The sequence below is a fragment of the Neoarius graeffei genome, chromosome 25 (genome assembly GCF_027579695.1).
Source record: "Neoarius graeffei isolate fNeoGra1 chromosome 25, fNeoGra1.pri, whole genome shotgun sequence".
Lineage (NCBI taxonomy): Eukaryota > Metazoa > Chordata > Actinopteri > Siluriformes > Ariidae > Neoarius > Neoarius graeffei.
In genome coordinates, this window is record NC_083593.1 from 8,380,790 (window position 1) to 8,406,263 (window position 25,474).

The 25,474-nt window shown below is 39.9% G+C and overlaps 2 protein-coding genes across 6 annotated transcripts in view; both read left to right on the forward strand.

Annotated features, from left to right (window-relative positions):
• glis3 (GLIS family zinc finger 3) overlaps positions 1-18,001 on the forward strand; it is a 32,566-nt gene extending 14,565 nt beyond the window's left edge. The window contains exons 6-10 of the mRNA XM_060909665.1: positions 3,969-4,101; positions 4,183-4,288; positions 14,830-14,978; positions 15,519-15,698; positions 17,862-18,001. Of these exons, the coding sequence (XP_060765648.1) occupies positions 3,969-4,101; positions 4,183-4,288; positions 14,830-14,978; positions 15,519-15,698; positions 17,862-18,001 (708 nt within the window). The remainder of the gene's footprint in view (positions 1-3,968; positions 4,102-4,182; positions 4,289-14,829; positions 14,979-15,518; positions 15,699-17,861) is intronic.
• Positions 18,002-22,409: 4,408 nt separating this feature from the next.
• Positions 22,410-25,474, forward strand: part of rfx3 (regulatory factor X, 3 (influences HLA class II expression)) — a 41,528-nt gene continuing 38,463 nt past the window's right edge. For 3 of the 5 annotated variants that reach the window (XR_009651594.1, XM_060909483.1, XM_060909485.1), the window contains exon 1: positions 22,410-22,580. Coding sequence is in view for 3 of the 5 variants with exons in the window: in XM_060909483.1 (XP_060765466.1) it covers positions 22,427-22,580 (154 nt within the window). In the remaining 2 variants the exon portion in view is untranslated. Of the gene's footprint in view, positions 22,581-22,965; positions 23,062-23,828; positions 23,866-25,474 lie in introns of those variants that run through there. The other 2 variants (XM_060909484.1, XM_060909487.1) reach the window with 2 other exon arrangements.

A 25,474-nucleotide genomic window follows, 5' to 3' on the forward strand; every position in this document is an offset into this window, starting at 1 on the left:
TTGGTACAAATTTCCCATGAGTTCCAGTTGGTAATAAAAAGAATCAACAACATTAAACTTTTCAAAGGTCACTGAATGAGGTCTATCATCAAAGTGATGATATTAACAAAAACAAACAAGTTCATCTCCTCAAGATGAAATCTATCCAACCTTCCCATATCTGGTTTCCATCTTGAAACTCAATGATCTTTAAATTTTACTGGAAAAAAGAATGGGATAACACCTTTGTATCATTTGTAAAGATTCACACCAGTCAAGCTGGATAAAAAAAAAAATTACAAAGGTTTAGGATTAGGGACGGGGTTAGCGGTCATACTTTGTCTTACGGCCTAATTTGCGTGACGTCATCTGAAAGTGAATATTTGTATGAACTTCCCATGAGTTCATGTTGCTCTCTCAGTGTTGAACGGAAACAGTTTACATAATGTTATTACCTCCGACAACTTTGTTGCGGGAGGTTGTGTTTTTGACTCCGTTTGTTTCTTTGTTCCCAACGTGACTCAAAAAGTAACAAATGGATTTGGATGAAATTTGGTGGAAAGGTGAGACATGATGGGCCAAGGAACAATTGATTAGATTTTGATGCAATTCCGGATATGTATGTGTGTGGATCCAGGATTTTTTTTTTTTTGCCTTTTCTCAACATAACTCAAAAAGTAATGAAGGGATTTGGATTAAATTTGGTGGAAAGGTGAGACATGGGCCAAGGAACCATTGCTTAGATTTTGATGCAAATCCGGATATGTATGCGGATCCAGGCTCCAGATACGTATGTGGATCCAGGATTTCTTTTACGTGTTCTCAACATAACTCAAAAAGTAGTGAAGGGATTTGGATGAAATTTGGTGTACAGCTTTAGTATTACCCTAGGTTCAATTAATTTTATTGTGAAGTTGATAATATGTGGCATGTTGGAGTTATACACCCTACCAATTGCCCTTCTAGTTATTTATATAAGCAATTTAAATTCTCATCTCATCTCATTATCTCTAGCCGTTTTATCCTGTTCTACAGGGTCGCAGGCAAGCTGGAGCCTATCCCAGCTGACTACGGGCGAAAGGCGGGATACACCCTGGACAAGTCGCCAGGTCATCTCAGGGCTGACACATAGACACAGACAACCATTCACACTCACATCCACACCTACGGTCAATTTAGAGTCACCAGTTAACCTAACCTGCATGTCTTTGGACTGTGGGGGAAACCGGAGCACCCGGAGGAAACCCACGCGGACACGGGGAGAACATGCAAACTCCACACAGAAAGGCCCTCGCCGGCCACGGGGCTCGAACCCGGACCTTCTTGCTGTGAGGCGGCAGCGCTAACCACTACACCACTGTGCCACCCCGCAATTTAAATTATTATCTTTAATTTTTTAAATAAATATTCAGGGAGGGATCTTAAGAATTTTAAGGCTAAAAATGAACCTCCTGCTTTCTCTTGTTGGTGGAATAGCTACCATTAAAATGATGGTACTATCGAAAATAAGCAATATTTATGGCTGGGGGAAAATCATTTGACAGCCTTAACATGATGAAATTTGGACATTTTCTGCTATATATACAGTGGTGCTTGAAAGTTTGTGAACCCTTCAGAATTTTCTATATTTCTGCATAAATATGACCTAAAACATCATCAGATTTTCACACAAGTCCTAAAAGTAGATAAAGAGAACCCAGTTAAACAAATGAGACAAAAATATTATACTTGGTCATTTTTTTTTATTAAGGAAATGATCCAATATTACATATGTGAGTGGCAAAAGTATGTGAACCTCTAGGATTAGCAGTTAATTTGAAAGTGAAATTAGAGTCAGGTGTTTTCAATCAATGGGATGACAATCAGGTGTGAGTGGGCACCCTGTTTTATTTAAAGAACAGGGATCTATCAAAGTCTGATCTTCACAGCACATGTTTGTGGAAGTGTATCATGGCACGAACAAAGGAGATTTCTGAGGACCTCAGAAAAAGCGTTGTTGATGCTCATCAGGATGGAAAAGGTTAAAAACCATCTCGAAAGAGTTTGGACTCCACCAATCCACAGTCAGACAGATTGTGTACAAATGGAGGAAATTCAAGATCATTGTTATCCTCCCCAGGAGTGGTCGACCAACAAAGATCACTCCAAGAGCAAGGCACGTAATAGTCGGCGAGGTCACAAAGGACCCCAGGGTAACTTCTAAGCAACTGAAGGCCTCTCTCACATTGGCTAATATTAATGTTCATGAGTCCACCATCAGGAGAACACTGAACAACAATGGTGTGCATAGCAGGGTTGCAAGGAGAAAGCCACTGCTCTCCAAAAAGAACATTGCTGCTCATCTGCAGTTTGCTAAAGATCACATGGACAAGCCAGAAGGCTATTGGAAAAATGTTTTGTGGACAGATGAGACCAAAATAGAACTTTTTGGTTTAAATGAGAAGCGTTATGTCTGGAGAAAGGAAAACACTGCATTCCAGCATAAGAACCTTATCCCATCTGTGAAACATGGTGGTGGTAGTATCATGGCTTGGGCCTGTTTTGCTGCATCTGGGCCAGGACGGCTTGCCATCATTGATGGAACAATGAATTCTGAATTATACCAGCGAATTCTAAAGGAAAATGTCAGGACATCTGTCCATGAACTGAATCTCAAGAGAAGGTGGGTCATGCAGCAAGACAACGACCCTAAGCACACAAGTCGTTCTACCAAAGAATGGTTAAAGAAGAATAAAGTTAATGTTTTGGAATGGCCAAGTCAAAGTCCTGACCTTAATCCAATCGAAATGTTGTGGAAGGACCTGAAGCGAGCAGTTCATGTGAGGAAACCCACCAACATCCCAGAGTTGAAGCTGTTCTGTACGGAGGAACGGGCTAAAATTCCTCCAAGCCGGTGTGCAGGACTGATCAACAGTTACCGCAAACGTTTAGTTGCAGTTATTGCTGCACAAGGGGGTCACACCAGATACTGAAAGCAAAGGTTCACATACTTTTGCCACTCACAGATATGTAATATTGGATCATTTTCTTCAATAAATAAATGACCAAGTATAATATTTTTGTCTCATTTGTTTAACTGGGTTCTCTTTATCTCCTTTTAGGACTTGTGTGAACATCTGATGATGTTTTAGGTCATATTTATGCAGAAATATAGAAAATTCTAAAGGGTTCACAAACTTTCAAGCACCACTGTAGTTTTTTTTTTTTTAACAGGATTTTTTGAAATGAAATAATGAAATATGTATCTCTAAAACATGTAGACCATGCTCTATCATTTTAATGTCTGTTTAACATGCAAAGTGAGAAAATTGCATTTCAGGATGGCATGGCATTCTGACTGTGGCGGACGTTTTGACAGCCTGTATCTGATTACAACCTGAATTACTTAGGCTTACATCCTTTTCACAAAAGATGCATAGCTGTCCGACAACCTGACATCACACTTATCTAAGATTTGAGGTTGACTGACTTGTTTGTACCACCAGGTTTGTTAAAATGGCTTCTTACGCAACATTTTTTTGCAGGAAGACAGCCTAGACTGGTTGAAATGTCAAATTAGGATATAGGCAGAAAAATCAAAACCACTTTTTTGGCAGAATTAAGCCACAAAGGCTTCCAGTGGATTTTCTCAGACCACCACATGTATAGTTTCACATAGATATACAGTAGAACGCCTACATTTCTCCTACCTGGTTTAAATCTCTAAAGCCTCTATGATCTGAAATGTTTCCTGGAAATTCTAACCTAATAAGAACATTGTATAACACCATTTCCATTTCCAATCCAGGCACTGGGAGTAGATCTGTAGTAGATCTTGAACTCCTACAGCTCAGCGCCGTCATTTGTTATAGAAAGAATTAGATCTAAGGCCATCATTATTAACAGTTTATCTTCAAATAAACTCCTTTGGAAAATGTATCATCCTGCTTACATAAACTCATTAAGAAGTACAGTATAGGTATAATTAGATTGTCTTTTCTATATAACAGCTGAGAGCCAGCACCGAGATCTACCAGGATGGACTTTCTGAGTGTTTAACGATCCAGCCTCTGCAGCACAGCTTGTCACCTTTGGAGCTGATCGAGAGCCAATCTCCTTGTCTTCCTGCTGACATGTACACAGGTACAACACTTCTGTTTGCATTGAGTGAGACGTTTTTAAATATGCACTGGGGACTTTGAGCGTGTTTTGTCTGTTTGCTAGATGTGTTCTCCCTCAACCAGTCCAGCCAAGTGACTCCTGGTCAGGTTCAGCATTCCACCTGTGGCTCTCATGTCCCATTATCTGCACTACCTCCAACGAACAACAGGTACTTCATCATTTTAAAGAAAACGTGCCTTAGATTTATTTTTGCAAATCACACAGCTACTTATTCACCAGTACAAATACACATAGATATAATATCGGTTCGGTAAAAATATTCTGCGATGGTTTATGCACAAACGGCGTTTCTGTTGGATTCTCGAACCTGATTGCTCAGAAGATGTTGATTGTTTTTCTATAACAGCAGCTCTATATTCAAATCCCAGGTTTATAGTCTCATCTCATCTCATTATCTCTAGCCACTTTATCCTTCTACAGGGTCGCAGGCAAGCTGGAGCCTATCCCAGCTGACTACGGGCGAAAGGCGGGGTACACCCTGGACAAGTCGCCAGGTCATCACAGGGCTGACACATAGACACAGACAACCATTCACACTCACATTCACACCTACGGTCAATTTAGAGTCACCAGTTAACCTAACCTGCATGTCTTTGGACTGTGGGGGAAACCGGAGCACCCAGAGGAAACCCACGCGGACATGGGGAGAACATGCAAACTCCACACAGAAAGGCCCTCGCCGGCCCTGGGGCTCGAACCCAGGACCTTCTTGCTGTGAGGCGACAGCGCTAACCACTACACCACCGTGCCGCCCCCAGGTTTATAGTATTGCACTTATTAGTATATTAAACTAATATGTTTCTGTAGCACTCGTTCACAGAGACTTGTATGACGGACACTACAATAATCTACGAATAATAAACAGATTTTTAAAGAAAAAAACTTTAAAACGTTGATATGGTGAAGTTTTCTCCAGTATCTGTTTCCATTACAAAAGTCTTCAAGACAGAGGACATTCTTATATTATAGTTTCTCTGTAACATAACAATGGCTGCGTTTATCGCTAGGAATGTAACTATATATCGTGCTGAGTCATCAGTGCTCAAGTCCAAGTCAAGTCACGAGTCCTTAAAATGAGGGCACAAGTTGGACTTGAGTACTGCAAGCCTGGCTTTAAAAGAACAGCATTTGAAGATCTAAGTGTTCTTGCTGGGACTTAGAGATGTAGAGCATCCTAGGGGCGTTCTCTCCAGGCATTTTAATGCCATTAACGTTAGTTTGTTCCTAAACATGACGTATGAACAGGCGAATGTGCATTTTCTTGCATGAAATTAGTATAAAAATTAATGTAGATATAAATATCTTATGCCAAATTATTATGGCATGTTACAAAAAATAAAGAAAAAACCCGAGTCCTCGTCTCCAATTTACGAGTCTGAATGCAGTTAATGCACGAGTCCGAGTCCAAGTACGAGTCATCAGTGCTGAAGTCCAAGTCAAGTCACGAGTCCTTAAAATTAGGGCATGAGTCGGACTTGAGTACTACAAGCCTGTCATGCGATGATAAATCACGATACAAATTTATGATGATTCAAACCAGTACAATTTTTAAAAAATGAATCACGATTATTATCAGACTGCGTAATCTCTCAGTTTTTCCTACACTGTAAAAAAAAAGGTGACCATCTCAACTTAAATTTTCTAGGCAACATGATGCAAGAGAATTTTGTGTTGAGATGGTCAACAACAAAAGGTAAGTTGGTTGAACTCAAATTTAAACACGAAAATCCTTCTTAAGTCAACAAAGATCCTTGTTAAGTCAACAAGGATTTCTGAGTTTAAATTTGAGTTCAGCCAACGTACTATTTGTTGTTGACCATCTCAACTCAAAATTCTCTTGCATCACGTTGCCTAGAAAATTTGAGTTTACTCAACCTGTCTCAATTGCTGTTGACCTAACAAGGATTTCTGAGTTTAAATTTGAGTTCAGCCAACGTACTATTTGTTGCTGACCATCTCAACTCAAAATTCTCTTGCATCATGTTGCCTAGAAAATTTGAGTTTACATTTGATTTCAACCAACGTATTTTTGCTGTTACCCAAATTAGGTTACTCTTCTTATAATAACAAATAAATGTTTGCTATAATAACATGTATTTCTACATTTCATATGATGTTTTTTCAAGTTACCTGTACCTTAAAACATACAATAAATCACTGGTGCAAAAAAGACACAAATAATTGTCAAAGGAAAACACTTTTATTTGTAAGACTGTGTCTCTTGCAAATGAAAAAGAATTCTGCAATGTGCAGGAAAAAAGTGATCCACTTCCAGACAGATTGCTACATGTCAATCTCACATTTCAATTTTAGAATGAAGAACTAAAGACCTTTGTTGAAATTTACCTGAACATTAAAGTCAAGTTGGATTACAGACTATAATTTGAAATTTTGAACACATTTGTTGAATGAGTCTTTCACAAGTGTTCTGGAGTAAACTGACATTTATACCACAATAAATGTCCTTAATGTGCATGACTTCACCTTAGGTGGAAGTAACACAGCTCTAATGCAGCATTTGTTGAATGAGTCTTTCACAGGTGTTCTGGAGTAAACTGGCATTTATACCACAATAAAAAAGGGGCTCAGGCTGCATCACAAACAAGTGCTCAGGCTCCATCAGCTACTTGCACTTGACAAAATAAACTAACTGTGACTGCTGTGTCAATTTCAAAATTCAATTTTACGACAAAAAACTAAAAAAAAACCAACTTAAACCTTTACCTGAGTATTCAAATGAAGTTAACCTTCACAGCTGAGCGTCAGTGTTAATATATGGACTACACACTATGATTTGAAATTTTGCAAACAAGGCGAAGTTCTTCAGAACAAGCACGTTCCTCCTTGATGTGATTTGCCCCTGCGCAGAGGTAAGGAAACCCCATACAGCACGTGTATATATGCGTCATTGGTTCTACCAACAAGGATACCAACATGCAGCGTTGCTACAGGTTGCAGCTAGTTCTATCAACAAGGATATCTTTGATATTTGGATGTTAAAATTCTTGATAGCTCAACATGATATCACAATGAGAGAAAGTGTATTAGGCCGACCTGGTTTAGTTGGTTGTAAGTGAAAATGACATTTCTGAGTCAAATGATATGTAAAATCTATGTTCAATCAACACCCGCCCGTAAAATTTTTTACAGTGTAGGTGTAACTGTGATGTTTAGAAAACAGAAGGCACAATAACGCACAATAGTGGGAATGTGCATGACTTCACCTTAGGTGGAAGTAACACAGCTCTAATGCAGCAAAAACACACAAAAAATGGGAAAGAGATGTTGTGCGATTGACTGTACAAATAAACTTAGCAAGAAATCAGAGCTCTCTTTTTTCAGCCGAAAGCTGAAGCAAAGGAAAGAGAAGCAAATGGAGGTCGTATAAATGTTCATAAAAGTTTATTTTTAAAAAAAAGCCCTATTTATTTTGTTACCTTTTTTATTTTGAATAAAAGGAATGTTTTGGTAAATAGTCTATTATATTTTATTTCAACCTTTACAAATGTGTGCAGATAATTATTGCTGGTTATTAAGAAAATGAAACCGAAGGGGTTTTTTTTTTAACAAAAGTAATATTTGAGGTGATGAAGAATAGGAAAATGCATGTTGCTTTTTTGTTAAAATTTTCTTCAGTTATTTTTTTTAAATATTGTTGGAAAATTGAATTGTGAACCCAGTATCATGGATTGGGTGAATCGTTACATGCCTGTTTATAGCTGTTATAGCATACACTTACTGGCCACTTTAATAGGAACATCTGCAGGCATTCTGGTACTCGTACTCAAGCGTATGGTGAGTATAAGTAATTCTTTAACCCGAATGCAATATGAATTTTGAATACACCCACTTGCACGTGCAATTGATTTGCAGTTCATGCAGTTCAATCTTTGCTAGCATACTGTAGTTATACAATAGTTAATCATAATAATTACCATCCATTCACTGTTAAACGCAGGGATGAATTATCTCTATAAATCACAAACATATTTGCTGACAGTAAACTGCGAGTGAAATAGACAATTAGTAACAAGAGAACCTCCGCTATCAATAATAAAGGCTGCCACTTAAAATTAACACTCTAATAAGGCCCCAAATTTGTCAATGTCATACGAAATAATGTGTAATGGATTTGAGTTCTGCTCAAAAAAAAAATCATTAATTTGTTCACTCGTTTGTCTCCAACATTAGAAGCAGAGCATTTCTATTTACAGTGGCCATTATAGCTGATGAACACTAATGAGGGTTTTAAATTGAGCACTCTGAACCACAGAACTCACGTTCCTCCTCAAGGTTCCAGATGGGCTTCATACTGCTTTCTCCCTCAGAGAAAAAAAGAACTAAAAGAAAGAAAAATGTTTTAAAGAGTCTGCTCATGCTAAATCACATCAGGTACATTTTTATTCATTCGACAGATCAGAGCAGTCAGAGAAATTTTAGCTGCCACATTAAGCTGGCATTACTTCTATACACTTGTGTCTGAACCTCTTTGCAAAGGGTGATGAATTGGTTCGCAGTCGCACAATCCTCTCCTTTCGCATCAGTGCAGTATGTTTATTTATTTTTTTTTCTCTCACAAGTCCTTCCCCAATACTACGTTTTGGTCCACTGTCAATGAAGGAACCTGCCATGGATAGAACTGTTGTTTAGTTTGCATTCTTTTTGCGTTCACCTTGGCAAAGCAGGTTGCTATGACAGATTGAAATGCCCCAACAATCTTTTTTTCTCTCTGATCTGCAACAAAGTCCTTGCTCACTGGTTGTCATGGCTTTATGGCAGCAAGTTTATAGTAGGCATGATTTGATCAACATAAAGTGCCGTTTTTCTGCCCCGTGAAAGACGCCAGACGGGCTTTTGTGAGTCGTACACGCCTATTATCATAATAGCAAAGCGGGGTTTTTTTGTTTATTTGTTTGTTTGTTTTTTAATGAAGTTTACAATGTAGGATTGCCAGCGACGCTGGTCTATAGAGATCTGTTTCTTCAGTGCTGCAATTCAAAAGCAATGAGAGGGAACCTCTGTGGTATTACTCGAGCCAGATGCTCATGGTTACGCTCGGCCCACGATTGTTGCTGTACCAGCAGTACGTGTGCCATGCAATGTGCAACTCAAAAGAGAATCGGTGACTAAGAGCGAATTGTCCTCTGCTTCACTGGTCTTAAGACTCCACTTTGATTGAAGCTATAGCCATTGACCAGAGAGAAGCAAAATTCAGTAATTCGAACAAAATGGGATGAGGCAAGCGCATTGATGTAATTGCCACTCTATGTGTTAAATCAATCGTAAAACTCTTGTGGTTCTTTCTTTCCCATTATCTTCTAATTCTGTAGTTCTGATGTTGTTACACAGGAAAAAAAAAAAAATTAGAAAATCCGCTCCCTCCAGCATAATTTTTACTCTGTAATAATAATAAGACTTAAAATGTTCTGATGTTCTGTCAAAGAGTAATTTTAGCAGGTCCTCAACCTAAAATGTATAATAGATCATTCTTTAATGAAAGGTAAGTTGTAATCATTGACAAACACAGTAGCTGTGGTTTAAAATAAATAAAAAAAAATAAAGGAAGAAAACAACAGGGTGTGCTGTTATGGGAAAATAATCAGCAACAGGCTGGTGTGATGCAGCTCCATTACCGCTCCATCCTGAGGTGCTTTAGACCACAGCAGTTCGCCATCTCGTATTACATTATTTTTATGCCTCCGCCACCTTAAAGTGCCATTCCACCATTGGATGTATTCTTTGGCATAAAATACAATATATTTTATGACAACATGACTAGACAGAGAAGTCTTTTAGCTTCAAAATGATATATCAAACATCATTTTTTGACAACGACAAGTATATTAATTTTGCGACCAAAGTCACCTACCCTTTAAATTTCCGCGCGGTAGTGAAACGTGATGTCATCGGCAGGTTCCCCTTCTTGTGTACCACGTCACGTGTGACGTGGCACAGATTATCAGCAATGGCGGATAGAACGCGATTTCCACTTGTCGATTGCTGTGCCGATATTCACCATCGACCGTCTCCTTTGGGCATCACTTGCTATTTTCCTTCGCTTCTTTTCCGAAGCTGACAATCGCGTTCTATCCGCCATTGCTGATAATCTGTGCCACGTCACACGTGACGTGGTACACAAGAAGGGGAACCTGCCGATGACATCACGTTTCACTACCGCGCGGAAATTAAAAGGGTAGGTGACTTTGGTCGCAAAATTAATATACTTGTCGTTGTCAAAACACTGTGTTTGATATATCATTTTGAAGCTAAAAGATTTCTCTGTCTAGTCATGTTGTCATAAAATATATTGTATTTTATGCCAAAAAAATACATCCAATGGTGGAATGGCACTTTAAGGTGCAGGAGGCATTATGTTTTCGGGTTGTCCGTCTGTCCGTGCGTCTGTCCGTGCGTGCGTACGTACGTTCGTCCCGAAACCTTGTGAACACAATATCTCAAAGGCTAATGAAAGGAATTTCACCAAACTTTCACCATTTGTGCATTTGGGGACAAAGATAAACTGATTAGATTTTGAGATCAAAAGGTCTAAGGTCAAGGTCACTGTGAGGTCAAATGTCTGTCCGAAAACCTTATGAACACAATATCTCCAAGGCAAATGAAAGGAATTTCACCAAACTTTCAACATTTGTGCATTTGGGGACAAAGATAAACTGATTAGATTTTGAGATCAAAAGGTCTAAGGTCAAGGTCACTGTGAGGCAGGGGCGCCGCCAGAAATTTTGGGCCCCATGAAAGATTAGAATTTTGGGCCTCCCAACTTTGCCCACCCTCGTCACAATTGCACTATTGTCATTATTTGACTTTTGACAGCCCATGGACCTTGAGTTTGTGACTTTATTATTACATTTTATGTATTAACCTACCAGAGACTAGATGAGGGCGACACGGTGGTGTAGTGGTTAGCGCTGTCGCCTCACAGCAAGAAGGTCCTGGGTTCGAGCCCCGGGGCCGGCGAGGGCCTTTCTGTGTGGAGTTTGCATGTTCTCCCCGTGTCCGCGTGGGTTTCCTCCGGGTGCTCCGGTTTCCCCCACAGTCCAAAGACATGCAGGTTAGGTTAACTGGTGACTCTAAATTGACCGTAGGTGTGAATGTGAGTGTGAATGGTTGTCTGTGTCTATGTGTCAGCCCTGTGATGACCTGGCGACTTGTCCAGGGTGTACCCCACCTTTCGCCCGTAGTCAGCTGGGATAGGCTCCAGCTTGCCTGCGACCCTGTAGAAGGATAAAGCGGCTAGAGATAATGAGATGAGATGAGATGAGATGAGATGAGGGACTAGATGAAAACTGGTCAGTGACTAATTCTGGTGCATTTACAATCACAAATGAAAATTCAAGATTTTGCCACATGCCTTCTTGTGCTAGGACAATTGGTAGTGAAATGTGTGATGTGACTGCTAATAAATCATAGAAAAAGTTTTCTACCCAGCATCAAAATACCTATGGAAATCCCATGGATTGTTATGTGTTGGGTAGAAAGCTGTGTGTACTGTTCTGCAAAAAGGGAATATGTTTGATCAATTACGTACGTATTTCTTCATATGTTGTAACCTCTATCCCTCTTTTATGTGTGCTGCGCTTTCTCCAGCTCCTCAATTTGAAACCAATGGTTTAGAACGTGTGAACATTCCACACGCGTAACCATGTCAAACACTGACTGGTGTCCGTTATTAGCAACACTTTAATCTAGCAAACTGTATATGGCGCTCGCTCATTAAAAACTTCAATCCTAAAGCATTTATGGGTTGTATTGCTGCTTACCTCCTTCTCCAAAGGGCGGTTCAGTGGTTTGGTAGGGCGGAGGTCCCCCTGAGGCTGAATCTGTGCATATTTAGGGCACCCCATTAGTTATGAAACTAGTTATTAGCACTAGTTATTAGCACCAGCATAACGTAATATTTCATCTTGCTTATCACACAAGTCAGTTCAGTTATTAAAATGGAAAAAATGTCACTGTACAAACTGTAAAAGTGTTCTCTTGATAGGCTAATCCAACCACGTTCATACTGTTCATTTACCATTCGCTAATATTTTGAACACACATGTGAGCGATAGCTACTTTTCTTTGGGAAAAACTGAGTGACCAGTTGCCTGCCTCTCCGGTCCCTCTCAGCTTTCAGCTGCCTTTCTTTACGTTTTTGACAGCCACTCTTCATATTTAGCGATCATAGACTGTACGCACTCCACTGCTGGCTGGCTGGCTGCTGCACCGCAACACAGCAGCAAGTAGCGTTGCACTGATCAGCACACAGATTTAACGCATCGCGCTTCTACCAGAACTGGACCGTACCATTTCGCAAAAGGGGGAGGGTTAAATGACAATATGTTGAAGAACTCAAGAATAGACAACCTTGTTCAATTAGCTCTTTTTACCAGATGGAATATTGCATTGTTGTTATTTCAAAAGTCTTATTAAAATCATTAAAAGCATATTATCAGCCCCTTAAAGGGCCCCATGGCAGTGCTGGGCCCCTAGAATTGTTCTAACCTTTCCCCCCCTGGCGGCGCCCATGCTGTGAGGTCAAATGTCTGTCCGAAAACCTTGTGGACACAATATCTCCAAGGCTAATGCAAGTAATTTCACCAGGTCAAGATTACTGTGAGGTCAAATGTCCATCCCCAAATCACAACTTAATAAGGCGTGTAGTCTACCAGGCGGAGGCATCCCCATCGACGCCGTTGGCGTCGAGTTCTATCTAGTTACTTATTTATTAAATGACGATACATAACCCTTTTTATCAGTCGACAAAACAATTGACTTCCTGTTATCACTGATGTCATAACACCTATAAACCAGTGGCGGCTGGTAGTCTTTCAAACAGGGGAGGCTGGTCGGTTATGATATTTCCAGATTTTAAAAGAAAAAACACATCAATTTTGCCCATACTCTTGCCTCTGATCTGGCTGATTGTTGGCAGGGTCACAAACTGTGAAATAACAGGTTCTTTTGGCCTATTAGCCTACTGTCCAATACATGATGGTGGTGTTGGGGGGGGGGGGGGGGGGGGGGGGTTATATTTTAACATTTTATATTTTAAAATTGTGGCATGTTGTTTAAAAATTGACCTCGGCTGTGTTTTTGTTTAAAAATGTTTTCCAAATTGTAGCGGTGTTTAATTCATATCCAGAAAAACATATATTCCAATATAATATACTCAGCATAAACATTTTAAATAGAGTCTATATTTTTGGTCCATCCATGACATATTACTAAAGTAGCCTATTTACTGTTGTTGATGTGGGTCACTTGCTGTTAGCCAATTCACTTTCTCGTACCAGGAGAGCTGAAAGGAACGAGTATTATTCCCTACCTTTTTCACCAAGTCAATTTGAGGCGTTGGTCTACCCTGCTCTTTAATTTTAATTTTTTCCTCGAAAGGAAGACTGGCAAATGGCTTCGCCAAAATTAAATCAGCAATGCTTGGCATCTGTGCGCAGCTTTCTTGCTAGCTGACTAGCCCCCTCAAGTTCAAGTTCAGTCACTCAAATAAACGAAATTTCTGGAACTAAGATAGCAAACTTGACAACACTATATTTACACTTTATTTACAATGAAAATATATACAAACTAAAAAAGCTGGTAGAAACCGTATGTAATGAATGAAATCGAAATGTAAGCCGATCTCTTACATCACAGCACTTGCGAATCCGCATGGGACTGAACTGATGTTGCCAGATACTGCTGACGTTATCCAGCCCAAAATATGTTCAAAACCCACCAAAATGCACTTAAAACCGCCCAATTGGTCGGGAAACCGCCCAATCTGGCAACACTGTACCACTGCCTGTCTATAGTTGAAACGAGCTGTCAATCAAAGAAAATATCCGGCCGCTTTCACCAATCACCAGTCTCCTCGCGGAAACTGCCATGTCCCTCCCATGTGAGGCTCGGAGTCCGTGGGCGGGCATTTTCGCAGTATTTGTCCAATAACCGTCTTGCATTTTGAGATTGAAAAGCGCATAGCTCCCAAATGCCGTTGAAGTCCACTGAGGCTGGGAGTCCGTGAGACTCCGTGGGCGGGCATTTTCGCAGTATTTGTCCAATAATCATCTTGAATTTTGAGATTGACAAGCACATAGCTCCCAATCCACTGAGGCTGGGCTGCATCGCGCTGTCACGATGGGCAAAAACTCACGCACACATTAGGCGAACTGGGGAAAGTTATAACGGAATGATTTCGCACTGTAGTTGGGTTGAGCACATATATTTCTATGATTCTGGATCTGAAATAGCAATGTTATAAGGTCGGCTATAACATAAGCCTAGCGCAATTCATCCTACACGATGTTCGTCATTTTTAGAGGAGGCTGAGCCTCCCTCGTTGTCTAAGAGCAATCGCCCGTGCTATAAACAGTTGTGAACTATTTTCTGTTTCCTGTATCCTGAAGTCTCTCCTGACACTGCAGACTCCTTCCATAAAATGTTAACACGAACGTTAAATCTCGGAAATGTCCCCTTTGTTCAATCGCAGATTAGATTATATGGAACGTTTGCGCTTACAAGAGTGAGAATTTGCTCTCGAAATGATAACGTATCAGATAACACATTAATAAAGCCAGTACTGTATTAAAAAAAGTCAGAGCTACTGTTATAGGAACACCTTCTCACCAATCACATTGAAGATTTCAACAGCAATATAAATTTCATTCAAATAATTTTACTTTTTGGTAGGTTTGATGCTCCTGGAGCACAGCATCCAACCCACCAGGCCACACCTTCAATTCCTCATTCGCACCACCACATGGTGGCAGCACAAAAAAACAGCACACTCCCAGGATATCCAGAGCACACGGCAGCATCCCTGCCTCCTCCTCAAGACAGTAAGTTCATAGTCAATGTCAAGTTCTTGCAATATTTCTTTAATATGCTCGATTTAACCTGTTTCCTATGGCCAACATGGTATTTTTTAAAAGTATATTCATTCAGATTGCTAATACAGTATTTTCAACAAAGAATCTCAGTAATCATGGGGAGGGAGTGTGCACTGAGACAAAACCAAATGCATATTCAAGACAGCATTCTCGATGCATATTGACTTTCTATGTCCAGGCCGAAGAAGTCCATCTGAATGATTCATGAATCCGTGCTTCCATTTCAGGAGCAACAGATGGCTGTCTGTTAGGCAAAGTCAAAAATAGGTCTGTCTGATGCAGACCTTATCTTGCGTTGGCTAGGGTGGCTCCTAATGTTTTCCAAGCTCAAAGGAAATAATCTGATCAAATTCCATGCCACACTTGTGCTGATTTGAGAGGCATGGCACAGCGGTGGTTAGATAAATTATAATGAGCTGTTTAAAGAACAGCTTTCAGCTCCAAAACCTATTGTCTGTGTGTGTGCATGTGTGTCACAACACTCCTCAGATTTCCCGAGTCATACCCAGACAGTATGCCCGCCTTCATACACTGACTCGCTACAGACTGGAAAGCAGATCTCTGCCTGTTCCATGATGCAGATCCCCATGTTCACGGACAACCTGGGTTCCACAGGCACAGCTCAACAGGAACCTGAGCTGATCCACCAAACCCTGTCGAGCATCGCAGGTGTGCAATCGTTTACGTATAATCATACACACATCACGCAAACGCATCCATACAGCGGTGCTTGAAAGTTTGTGAACCCTTTAGAATTTTCTATATTTCTGCATAAATATGACCTAAAACATCATCAGATTTTCACACAAGTCCTAAAAGTAGATAAAGAGAACCCAGTTAAACAAATGAGACCAAAATATTATACTCAGTCATTTATTTATTGAAGAAAATGATCCAATATTACATATCTGTGAGTGGCAAAAGTATGTGAACCTTTGCTTTCAGTATCTGGTGTGACCCCCTTGTGCAGCAATAACTGCAACTAAATGTTTCTGTTAACTGTTGATCAGTCCTGCACACCGGCTTGGAGGAATTTTAGCCCGTTCCCGTCTCGTCTCGTCTTCTTCCGCTTATCCGGGACCGGGTCGCGGAGGCAGCAGTCTAAGCATGGAAGCCCAAACTTCCCTTTCCCCAGACACCTCGGCCAGCTCCTCAGGAAGAACACCGAGGCGTTCCCAGGCCAGCCAAGAGACATAGTCCCTCCAGCGTGTCCTGGGTCTTCCCCGGGGCCTCCTCCCGGGGGGACATGCCTGGAACACCTCCCCAGGGAGGCGTCCAGGAGGCATCCGAAAAAGATGCCCGAGACACCTCAGCTGGTTCCTCTCGATGTGGAGGAGCAGCGGCTCTACTCCGAGCTCCTCCCGAGTGACTGTGCTTCTCACCCTATCTCTAAGGGAGCGCCCAGCCACCCTGCGAAGGAAACTCATTTCAGCCGCTTGTATCCGCGATCTTGTTCTTTCTGTCATTACCCAAAGCTCATGACCATAGGTCATTTAACCCGTTCCTCCATACAGAACAGCTTCAACTCTGGGATGTTGGTGGGTTTCCTCACATGAACTGCTCGCTTCAGGTCCTTCCACAACATTTCCATTGGATTAAGGTCAGGACTTTGACTTGGCCATTCCAAAACATTAACTTTATTCTTCTTTAACCATTCTTTGGTAGAACGACTTGTGCGCTTAGGGTCGTTGTCTTGCTGCATGACCCACCTTCTCTTGAGATTCAGTTCATAGACAGATGTCCTGACATTTTCCTTTAGAATTTGTTGGTATAATTCAGAATTCATTGTTCCATCAATGATGGCAAGCCATCCTGGCCCAGACGCAGCAAAACAGGGCCAAACCATGATACTACCACCACCATGTCTCACAGATGGGATAAGGTTCTTATGCTGGAATGCAGTATTTTCCTTTCTCCAAACATAACACTTCTCATTTAAACCAAAAAGTTCTATTTTGGTCTCATCCGTCCACAAAACATTTTTCCAATAGCCTTCCGGCTTGTCCACGTGATCTTTAGGAAACTGCAGATGAGCAGCAATGTTCTTTTTGGAGAGCAGTGGCTTTCTCCTTGCAACCCTGCCATGCACACCATTGTTGTTCAGTCTTCTCCTGATGGTGGACTCATGAACATTAGCCAATGTGAGAGAGGCCTTCAGTTGTTTAGAAGTTACCCTGGGGTCCTTTGTGACCTCACTGACTATTACTGTACATGCCTTGCTCTTGGAGTGATCTTTGTTGGTGGACCACTCCTGGGGAGGGTAACAATGGTCTTGAATTTCCTCCATTTGTACATAATCTGTCTGACTGTGGTTTGGTGGAGTCCAAACTCTTTAGAGATGGTTTTGTAACCTTTTCCAGCCTGATGAGCATCAACAACGCTTTTTCTGAGGTCCTCAGAAATCTCCTTTGTTCGTGTTATGATACACTTCCACAATCATGTGTTGTGAAGATCAGACTTTGATAGATCCCTGTTCTTTAAATAAAACAGGGTGCCCACTCACACCTGATTGTCATCCCATTGATTGAAAACACCTGACTCTAATTTCACCTTCAAATTAACTGCTAATCCTAGAGGTTCACATACTTTTGCCACTCACAGATATGTAATATTTGATCATTTTCCTCAATAAATAAATGACCAAGTATAATATTTTTGTCTCATTTGTTAACTGGGTTCTCTTTATCTACTTTTAGGACTTGTGTGAAAATCTGATGATGTTTTAGGTCATATTTATGCAGAAATATAGAAAATTCTAAAGGATTCACAAACTTTCAAGCACCACTGTACCATACCATAGATAATCTTAATGACGTACATTTGTGACTCCAGAGTTTGATCCACAGGGCAGATCTGAGGATTCTTTAGGAGATCTGAAGCATTCGGTGTCAGACGATAACTACCTTCACGTACAAGCACATCACATGGACCAACGCCCAGACCAGCTCTCATGCGTCTACATGGAGGGGTGAAAGACGGCCTGCTTTGATCGTGCATATCTATACTGATGATTTATTCCTGACCTTTTTGTCGTCTGAGTCATGGGGTCAAAAATGAACAAAGAAATGACATGAACGTATCTGAATTCTCATAACTGAATGAAGTGAATATGACACGTCTGTTTGGATTTTGTTTCATATTGCTACTGCTAAGTTTTTTTTTGGTTTTTTTTAAATATGCTGCAACTTTTGAAATTGTTGTTTTGTAATCTAAATTCTCAGTCCTGTGAAAACTTGTTTGTGATTTTGACACAGGAAGGTGAAAAAACATGGGCGCCAAGCTAACTAGCTAGTCACTCATACCAGCAGCATAGCTAATTAGCACGTAGGCTTTAGAAGTCTTTTATACTGATAATATAAAGGGTAGTGGCAATGAAAACTAGACAAAACATTTTGGAATATCAACATTTCTCTCAGATTTGTTGGTAAATTAATGACAAGAGGCTTCTCAGTGACTAAAATTACACTAATTACGCTTAGCATCAACTGCTAACTGAACTGCCCTGGGTTGCTGTCAGAAAATGTAAACATTTAATTATAAATATCACAGGAACAGACTGTTTAAAAACATGGTAAACATGACCTCATTTGAATGTTATCCAGTCATCTTCAAAAAACACAAGCTATTTCTTGTGTGGAAATGTATGGAAACAGCAAACCTGTCTCAGAACTAATCTATCACATTAAGCACTAATCAAATTTGTCATGAAGGCTTTGAATATCACTATTCTTTTCCTTTAAAGCTGCAATCATGATGGGACCAGTACTGTTTTTTTTTTTCTCAAACATTAGAAAATGGGGTTAAGACTACACTGAGAAAATCTCAAATGCAGATGTCGACAGTGACAAAATGAAATTGCGTTTTAAAAGCTCTAATTACAATGTTTTGCATAACCGGTAGCATTAGAGTCAAAACCTCCATTATCTTGGCTCACAGTGTGGTATATTGGTTGCATCTGGGGGGAAACATTTAAAGGTGTAATCATGAAGAACATGGATGCATGACTGTATCTTGCGAGGTCTTGTTTTGCTGAAGGGTTATACAGTTTGGTAATTTTCACATCATGCACTTGCATAGCTTATTATGAGTCAAATAGTCTGCTTGTTATTCTGTGCTAGTGACCGGAAGGTTATTTCAAATCACAACAGATGTTTGTGAGGTTAGAACCGATTTGACTTTGATGTTGGGATATGGGAAAATAAATTTCCAGCAGTACTTTTGTACAACAATATCACAGGAAGTAAATTTTTTTTTTTTTTGTGATTCTTGTCAACAAGAGCCTCTTGCAGCAAATTCAATTAATAGTTGCTCGGTTATCCAGCAGTTTTCGATAATGATGTCTTTAGAGTCCTTCACATGACTGCTTTCTTTATCCATGCACAAGAACAAATCCATCATGAGTAGCCCTTGCCTTCTAGTATACAATAAATTTGATCTTGCCTCAGCAAACCTTTGTTCAAAAAAAGAAATTATGATTGTTATAATAATGCTGAGAAAGTCCACTATCTGACATGCTTCTCTTACTTTTATCTAACATTCGTAGCTCATGCAATTACAAGAGTAACATATATATATATATATATATATATATATATATATATATATATATATATATATATGCAATTATTCAACCTGTTTCAGTGTCAAGAATTAAAAATCAATTCACGATTACAAATCATAGATCTACTTCAAATTTGTGTGTGTGTGTGTGTGTGTGAATTTACTGCCATGTACACTCGTCGGCCACTTTACTAGGAACACCCATCCACCAGTTCTCTAATCAGCCAATCCCTTGACAGCAGCACAATGCATAAAATCATGCAGATACAAATCAAGAGTTTCAGTTAATGTTAACTTCAAACATCAGAATGGGAAAAATTGTGATCTCAAAGTGTGACTGTTACCGTGGCATGGGTGTTGGTTTGAGCTGGATGGACTGATTATTTCAGAAACTACTGATCTTCTGGAGTTTTCACACACAACAGTTTCTAGAGTTTACACAGAATGGTGCAAAACAAAAAACATTGAGCGAGCGACAGTTCTGTGGGTGGAAACGTCTTGTTCATAAGAGGAAAATGGCCAGATTGTTTCGAGCTTTTTTTTTTTTTTGCCAGGAAGGATATAGTAACTCATAGCCACTCTTTACAACCGTAGTGAGCAGAAAAGCATCTCAGTATGCAACAGCAGAAGAGCACATTGGGTTCCAGTCCTGCAGCCAAGAACAGGAATCTTAGAATCAAGAACAGGTTCCTATTAAAGTGGCCAGCAAGTGTATGGCTTTTTCCCCCCCCTAAAGGTTAAAGTTAACCTTGACTTTCACTATGGTTATAAATCTGAACCATGGCACTACCATAGTTTTACTCTGGTGCCTGATGGTAACTGTATTCATTACATTTTTGATATCCCATTCCCCCCCCCCCCCCCCAGCTTCTGTTGCCAAATTATGCAAAACATCAGTCACGATGGCAGCAGACATTAAGACAAATTATATCCTGTGCTCATTTGCATGATGTGTTGTTTCAGTCACAATGTCACATGCATTCCAGAAAACGTAGGTCAGTATCAGTATCATAACCCAAAGCAAGCCTAACAAACATACTACTGTAGTGAAAAGTTTATTAAATGTGTTTGGAATAAATCTGACACTAATATGGTTAATGCATATAACTTTAACCCTCATCCTACCATGCTATTTTACACCTTAATCTTACCATGTGGGGTCCGTTTGGACCCCAATACTTTTCTTTAAAATTAAAGCTTATAAAGACAAAATCACCAGATAAGTTTTGTTCAGAACATCTTGTATTAATAACAGCAATACACTAAAGGGCCCAAGGCATAAAGAACACACTTAACCTTCATCCTACCAGCCAATTTTACATACACAAACTACCAGGCGGGGTCCGTATGGACCCCAGGAGGAAATACCTTGAAATCAATGCAGTAAGAACCAATTCAATGCAGCAAACAGACATAACTTTATTGAAGAACAAAATCCACTATGGCTGAATATCAATGATGTATTATAAATGCAATAACATTGCAATAATATTGCAATAACTAGCATACATGTAGCAAATTATAGCGCCACAAAAAAAAATTGGCATTATATACATGATTTTTGCAGCTCATGCAGCTGTAAAACATTCCGGATTACAACTTAGGTCTTTTCTTACAGAATTTAAAACAAAAAAGTAATTGTAAAATAATTTAGGGCTTTTGTTTTGCAGCCTGTGCTTATTGCAGCAGTGGGGTCCACACGGACCCCAAGAAGGAATGCCTTGGTAGTTTCATTATGGAACATAAAAGAAATAAAAGAAGTTAACTTTCAGTGTGCTATTCAATTATAAAATGAAAGACAGATAAACTTTACTCTGGGGTCCGGTTGGACCCCAGTAACAAATTAATTATACCTTCACAATGCAAAAAGCTGATCTTCCGGTGCTTTAGTGTTTTAATTAAGACATAAATTCCGACAAATTCATAAAACGGTGAGGCAGTATGTCACATATTTTTAAAATGGCAAACAAACATATAGGTGCGGGGTCCAGATGGACCCCACTTGGTAGGATGAAGGTTAATACACATTTAAGCATAACAGAGCACTATAATGATTTTACTATGCGTACATTATAGTACATACTGGAATATATATATATATATATATATATATATATATATATATAATTAAATAGAGAGGAATTGACTACTGAGTTCCCAAAATTTGCAAAGTTTTCATTTCAGGTGCCTTGGATAATTATTATTACTCCGAGAACGCATTTTTGCTTAGATATATACGTGCATACTACTGTACTAAACAGTATGCATGGCTACTTTCAGGGAAGCGCAGGTCGAGTACTGTCTTCGCGTACTGTTTAGTAGATTAGTATGCAGTTCCGAACGTCGCTCCATTCCTTTCTCTGTTCATTCAACCAACCTTGATTATGGAGGTGACGTCAAAGGTAGAAGTCCCGCCCTGACAGAGCTGTAATAAAGCATGTAGTCGCAATTTTCCCAAACGAATCAATTGATTTTGTACATAACGCGTGGTTGTTTGAGATGTTGACTCTTTAGCCAAAGAATTTGACGTTTCTCTTGCGATAATTTCCTAAAATTAGGGATGAAATTCCTAAAATGGAGGCGTGTGTGAGTTGAATAAAACCTTAAACTCGTAATTTTATTTAATTGCGTAGACCGAGTTGATTTGTCAGTGTATGCAAAGAAAAATATCCACACTTTTATTTTTTTTTAAATTATTTTTAATTCTTATTCGCGTTCTCTTTGCTTTGCTGCGAGGCGATTTAGCCCCGCCCCTTTCGTGACGTCTCCTTCTTTTTGTTTCGCTGTGATGCGATATAACTCCTCCTCTTCAACACAAAATCTAGATTGTGACCGCGATGCGCTTTTATAGCAACCGTTGCCCTGTAATCCAGCGCCATAGTCACCGTAGTCGTGGCGACTGTAACCCACCAACAACAACAACAACCAGCACCTCGCACTCCATCCTCACCGCCTCTGCCATCCCCATTTTCATCTTCACACACCCTTCAGGTGAATATCTCTTGCCTGTTTGTTTGCTTTCTTTCTTCACAGCTTGTATACACCGACGCTTTGCGCTACAAAAACGAAATATCTGCTGTATTGTTAATTGTGGCCACGTTTCCAGATGCGCTCGGCTGCTAAGTTGGCTAGCGACATGGAATTGATTTCGTCGCGGCTAACGCTAGCTAGCTTAGCAACACACAGATGTGTCCGGCTCGTGCCCCCCCCCCCCCCCCCATACTAGTTTGTTGAGTAAACATGTCGTTCATGAATCTCTACATTTAATTCTAATATAAGTTGTAATATAAGGTGTAAAGGCGGCCCAGGCGCTGTTTCTGCGCTCGGCCGGGGTGTGTGATGATCCTGTGGATGTATTTGAAGCTTCCATTCCCAGCATCATTTCTCCTGAAGGCGCACGAGCAGGTGTTTGGAGGCGCTCGAGCTCGGAAGCTAATTGCTAGCTTAGCTGAAGTTCACCGCTGCTACACAGGCTAGTTTTTCTTCTTCTTCTTCTTCTTCGTGAAAACCTTCACACGACGCTTTAATTTCTCTAAAATGGCTACGTTTTGTTTTATAATAATAATAAGCACTAAAAGCTTATTTGTCGCTAATACTATAAAACTGTAATATATATTCTCGAGCAGGTGTCTTAATGAGGCGAGTGGATTTGTGAAACTGTATGGAGGTTACAGATATAAGAACTCGGTTGAAATGACGCTGTTAATGGATATGAAATGAAGTTAAAGAGAGAGAGAGAGAGAGATGGTGGCTAAACCAGCACAGGATTTGTTCGGTATCTATTGTTATCGCGGTGTCTTGTCGGTCTCTCTCTCTTCATAGCTGCTGTTAGCTTAGCATAGGCTAGCCTAGCTCTCCAGAGTTAACCCTTTGGTCTTTTGGTGCTTGCGGAATAAACTCGTATTATTTCAGCCCTTCGGAAGGTTGTCACTTGGTTCCTTAAGTTATGGTTGGAAGTTTGTTCCATTTGTGTCTCGTATCAGTGACCTGACATGACGAGTGCAAGCTAATATTGGCTACATTACCTCCATAGTCTAGTTTTATTCGTGTGTAAGAGAGTCTTTTCATGATGTTTCCCTGACTGTATAACAGCATAAAGTAGTTTTTTTTTTTTTGCCTATATGATTTATAATCGGCTCCTGATCCAGGTAGCTGTCTTTGGGTCATCTTGTGACACTTGTTTTCCTACCAGTGATAAATGCTTTCGTGCTTCAGGAGTATCTGGAGTTTGTTCAGTGCACATCTGTAATGTTCACAACATCTGGATCACTTAAAGGTGCAATAGTCTCTCTCTTTTTTTAAATATTATTCCTTCTTTGTATTTTATACAAAGGTGTGTGTTTATTTATACGTGTGTGTGTATATATATATATATATATATATATATATATATATATATATATATATATGTATATATGTATGTATATGCATGCACACAGGGTGTCTCAAAAAAATGTACTCACACTTTAACTTAACACTTTAACGCCCATGGACTTCTTTTTGTGGGGATATCTCAAAGACAAAGTTTATCGCACCAAACCAAGAACAATTGATGCATTGAAATTGGAAATTGAAAGACAATGTCGCAATATTCCTAATGACCTGTTTCGTGACGTTTGCGAATCCCTTGGTGCGCGTTATCAGCATTGTCTGGACAATAATGGTCATCAATTTGAACATTTGCGAACATGATTCTTCAATTACATTTGTCTTCTGTATTCAAAGCTATTCCATTTCACTCTATGTTCATAAATAAAGGTTTTCTCGTCATTCAAAGTGTGAGTAAATTTTTTTTTTTTGAGACACCCTGTGTGTGTGTGTGTGTGTGTGTGTGTGTGTGTATAATATATATGAAAGTGTATTAAATTGCTGATTGGGCTCATTTGGAAAACTGACTTCTGGTCTGGGATGTTTTTGTTTTGTTTTAATTTATTTATTTGTCAGTGATTTTAGAGCGAATTCTTGTCAAAGGGCCTGGAGGCGGAGCTTCGTGAACACAGGCGGGGATTATTCAAATTTCTCTAATGCACCTTGTTATTAACAAAACAAAAACCATGATGTATAAAAAGATACTCGGTCTGTCTCATTTCATGGATTTTCTACGTATCTGATGTCCTGTGGAGACTTTTTTTTTTTTGGGTGTGCGGACAAAATGTATTGATCTGTTAGAACATCAGTTGACTAAACACTCCTTCGTCTGTCTCGTGATTTTAAAGGTAGACTGCCTTTTTAAAGTGTAGATCATAAAAAGAACTAGCCCACGTGGCCCTAAATTCTCCGCTATTTTTTTTTTCCCTGCTTCACCATGACCCGATTCAAAATACTACGTCATCCATGATGTGGTGGGCTTTCCCTGTTCACGCAAGGCATTGTGGGATACAAATTTGAAGCAGGAGAGAAAAACGGAGGAGGCGAATGAAACGTGAAAGAGCGACTACAGTAACGGAAAGCGAGAAGAAAAGATGTTGTTATATAGGAAGGAAAGGAAATGCAGGACCAAACTAATAAATATCGGCGCTCAGCGAGCACCTCGGTGCGATCAGTTGTTCGTTTAGCAACAGAATGGTGTAACTGTCGGTGTACGGTCAAAGGTAAATCTGCGCATGTGCGCACACACACACGGACTTCCTCTGTCTGCTTGACTGCGCAAATTATTTGCTAGGGAATCCCCTCAAATTAAATAACTTCCCGGCTGCAGAATGGCCTGATAGTTTCTGAGATATTACAGAAATAAACGTATATCCCAAGGATGAAATTTCAGAGGGAACTAAATTTCACAGATTTTACGAAATCGAAAGGCCGTCCCTCTTTAAAGAGATGAGAGCATCTCAGAATCTGAGTTTCCTGGCTACTGTTTTACACACTTCCATTCAATTATTATTTAT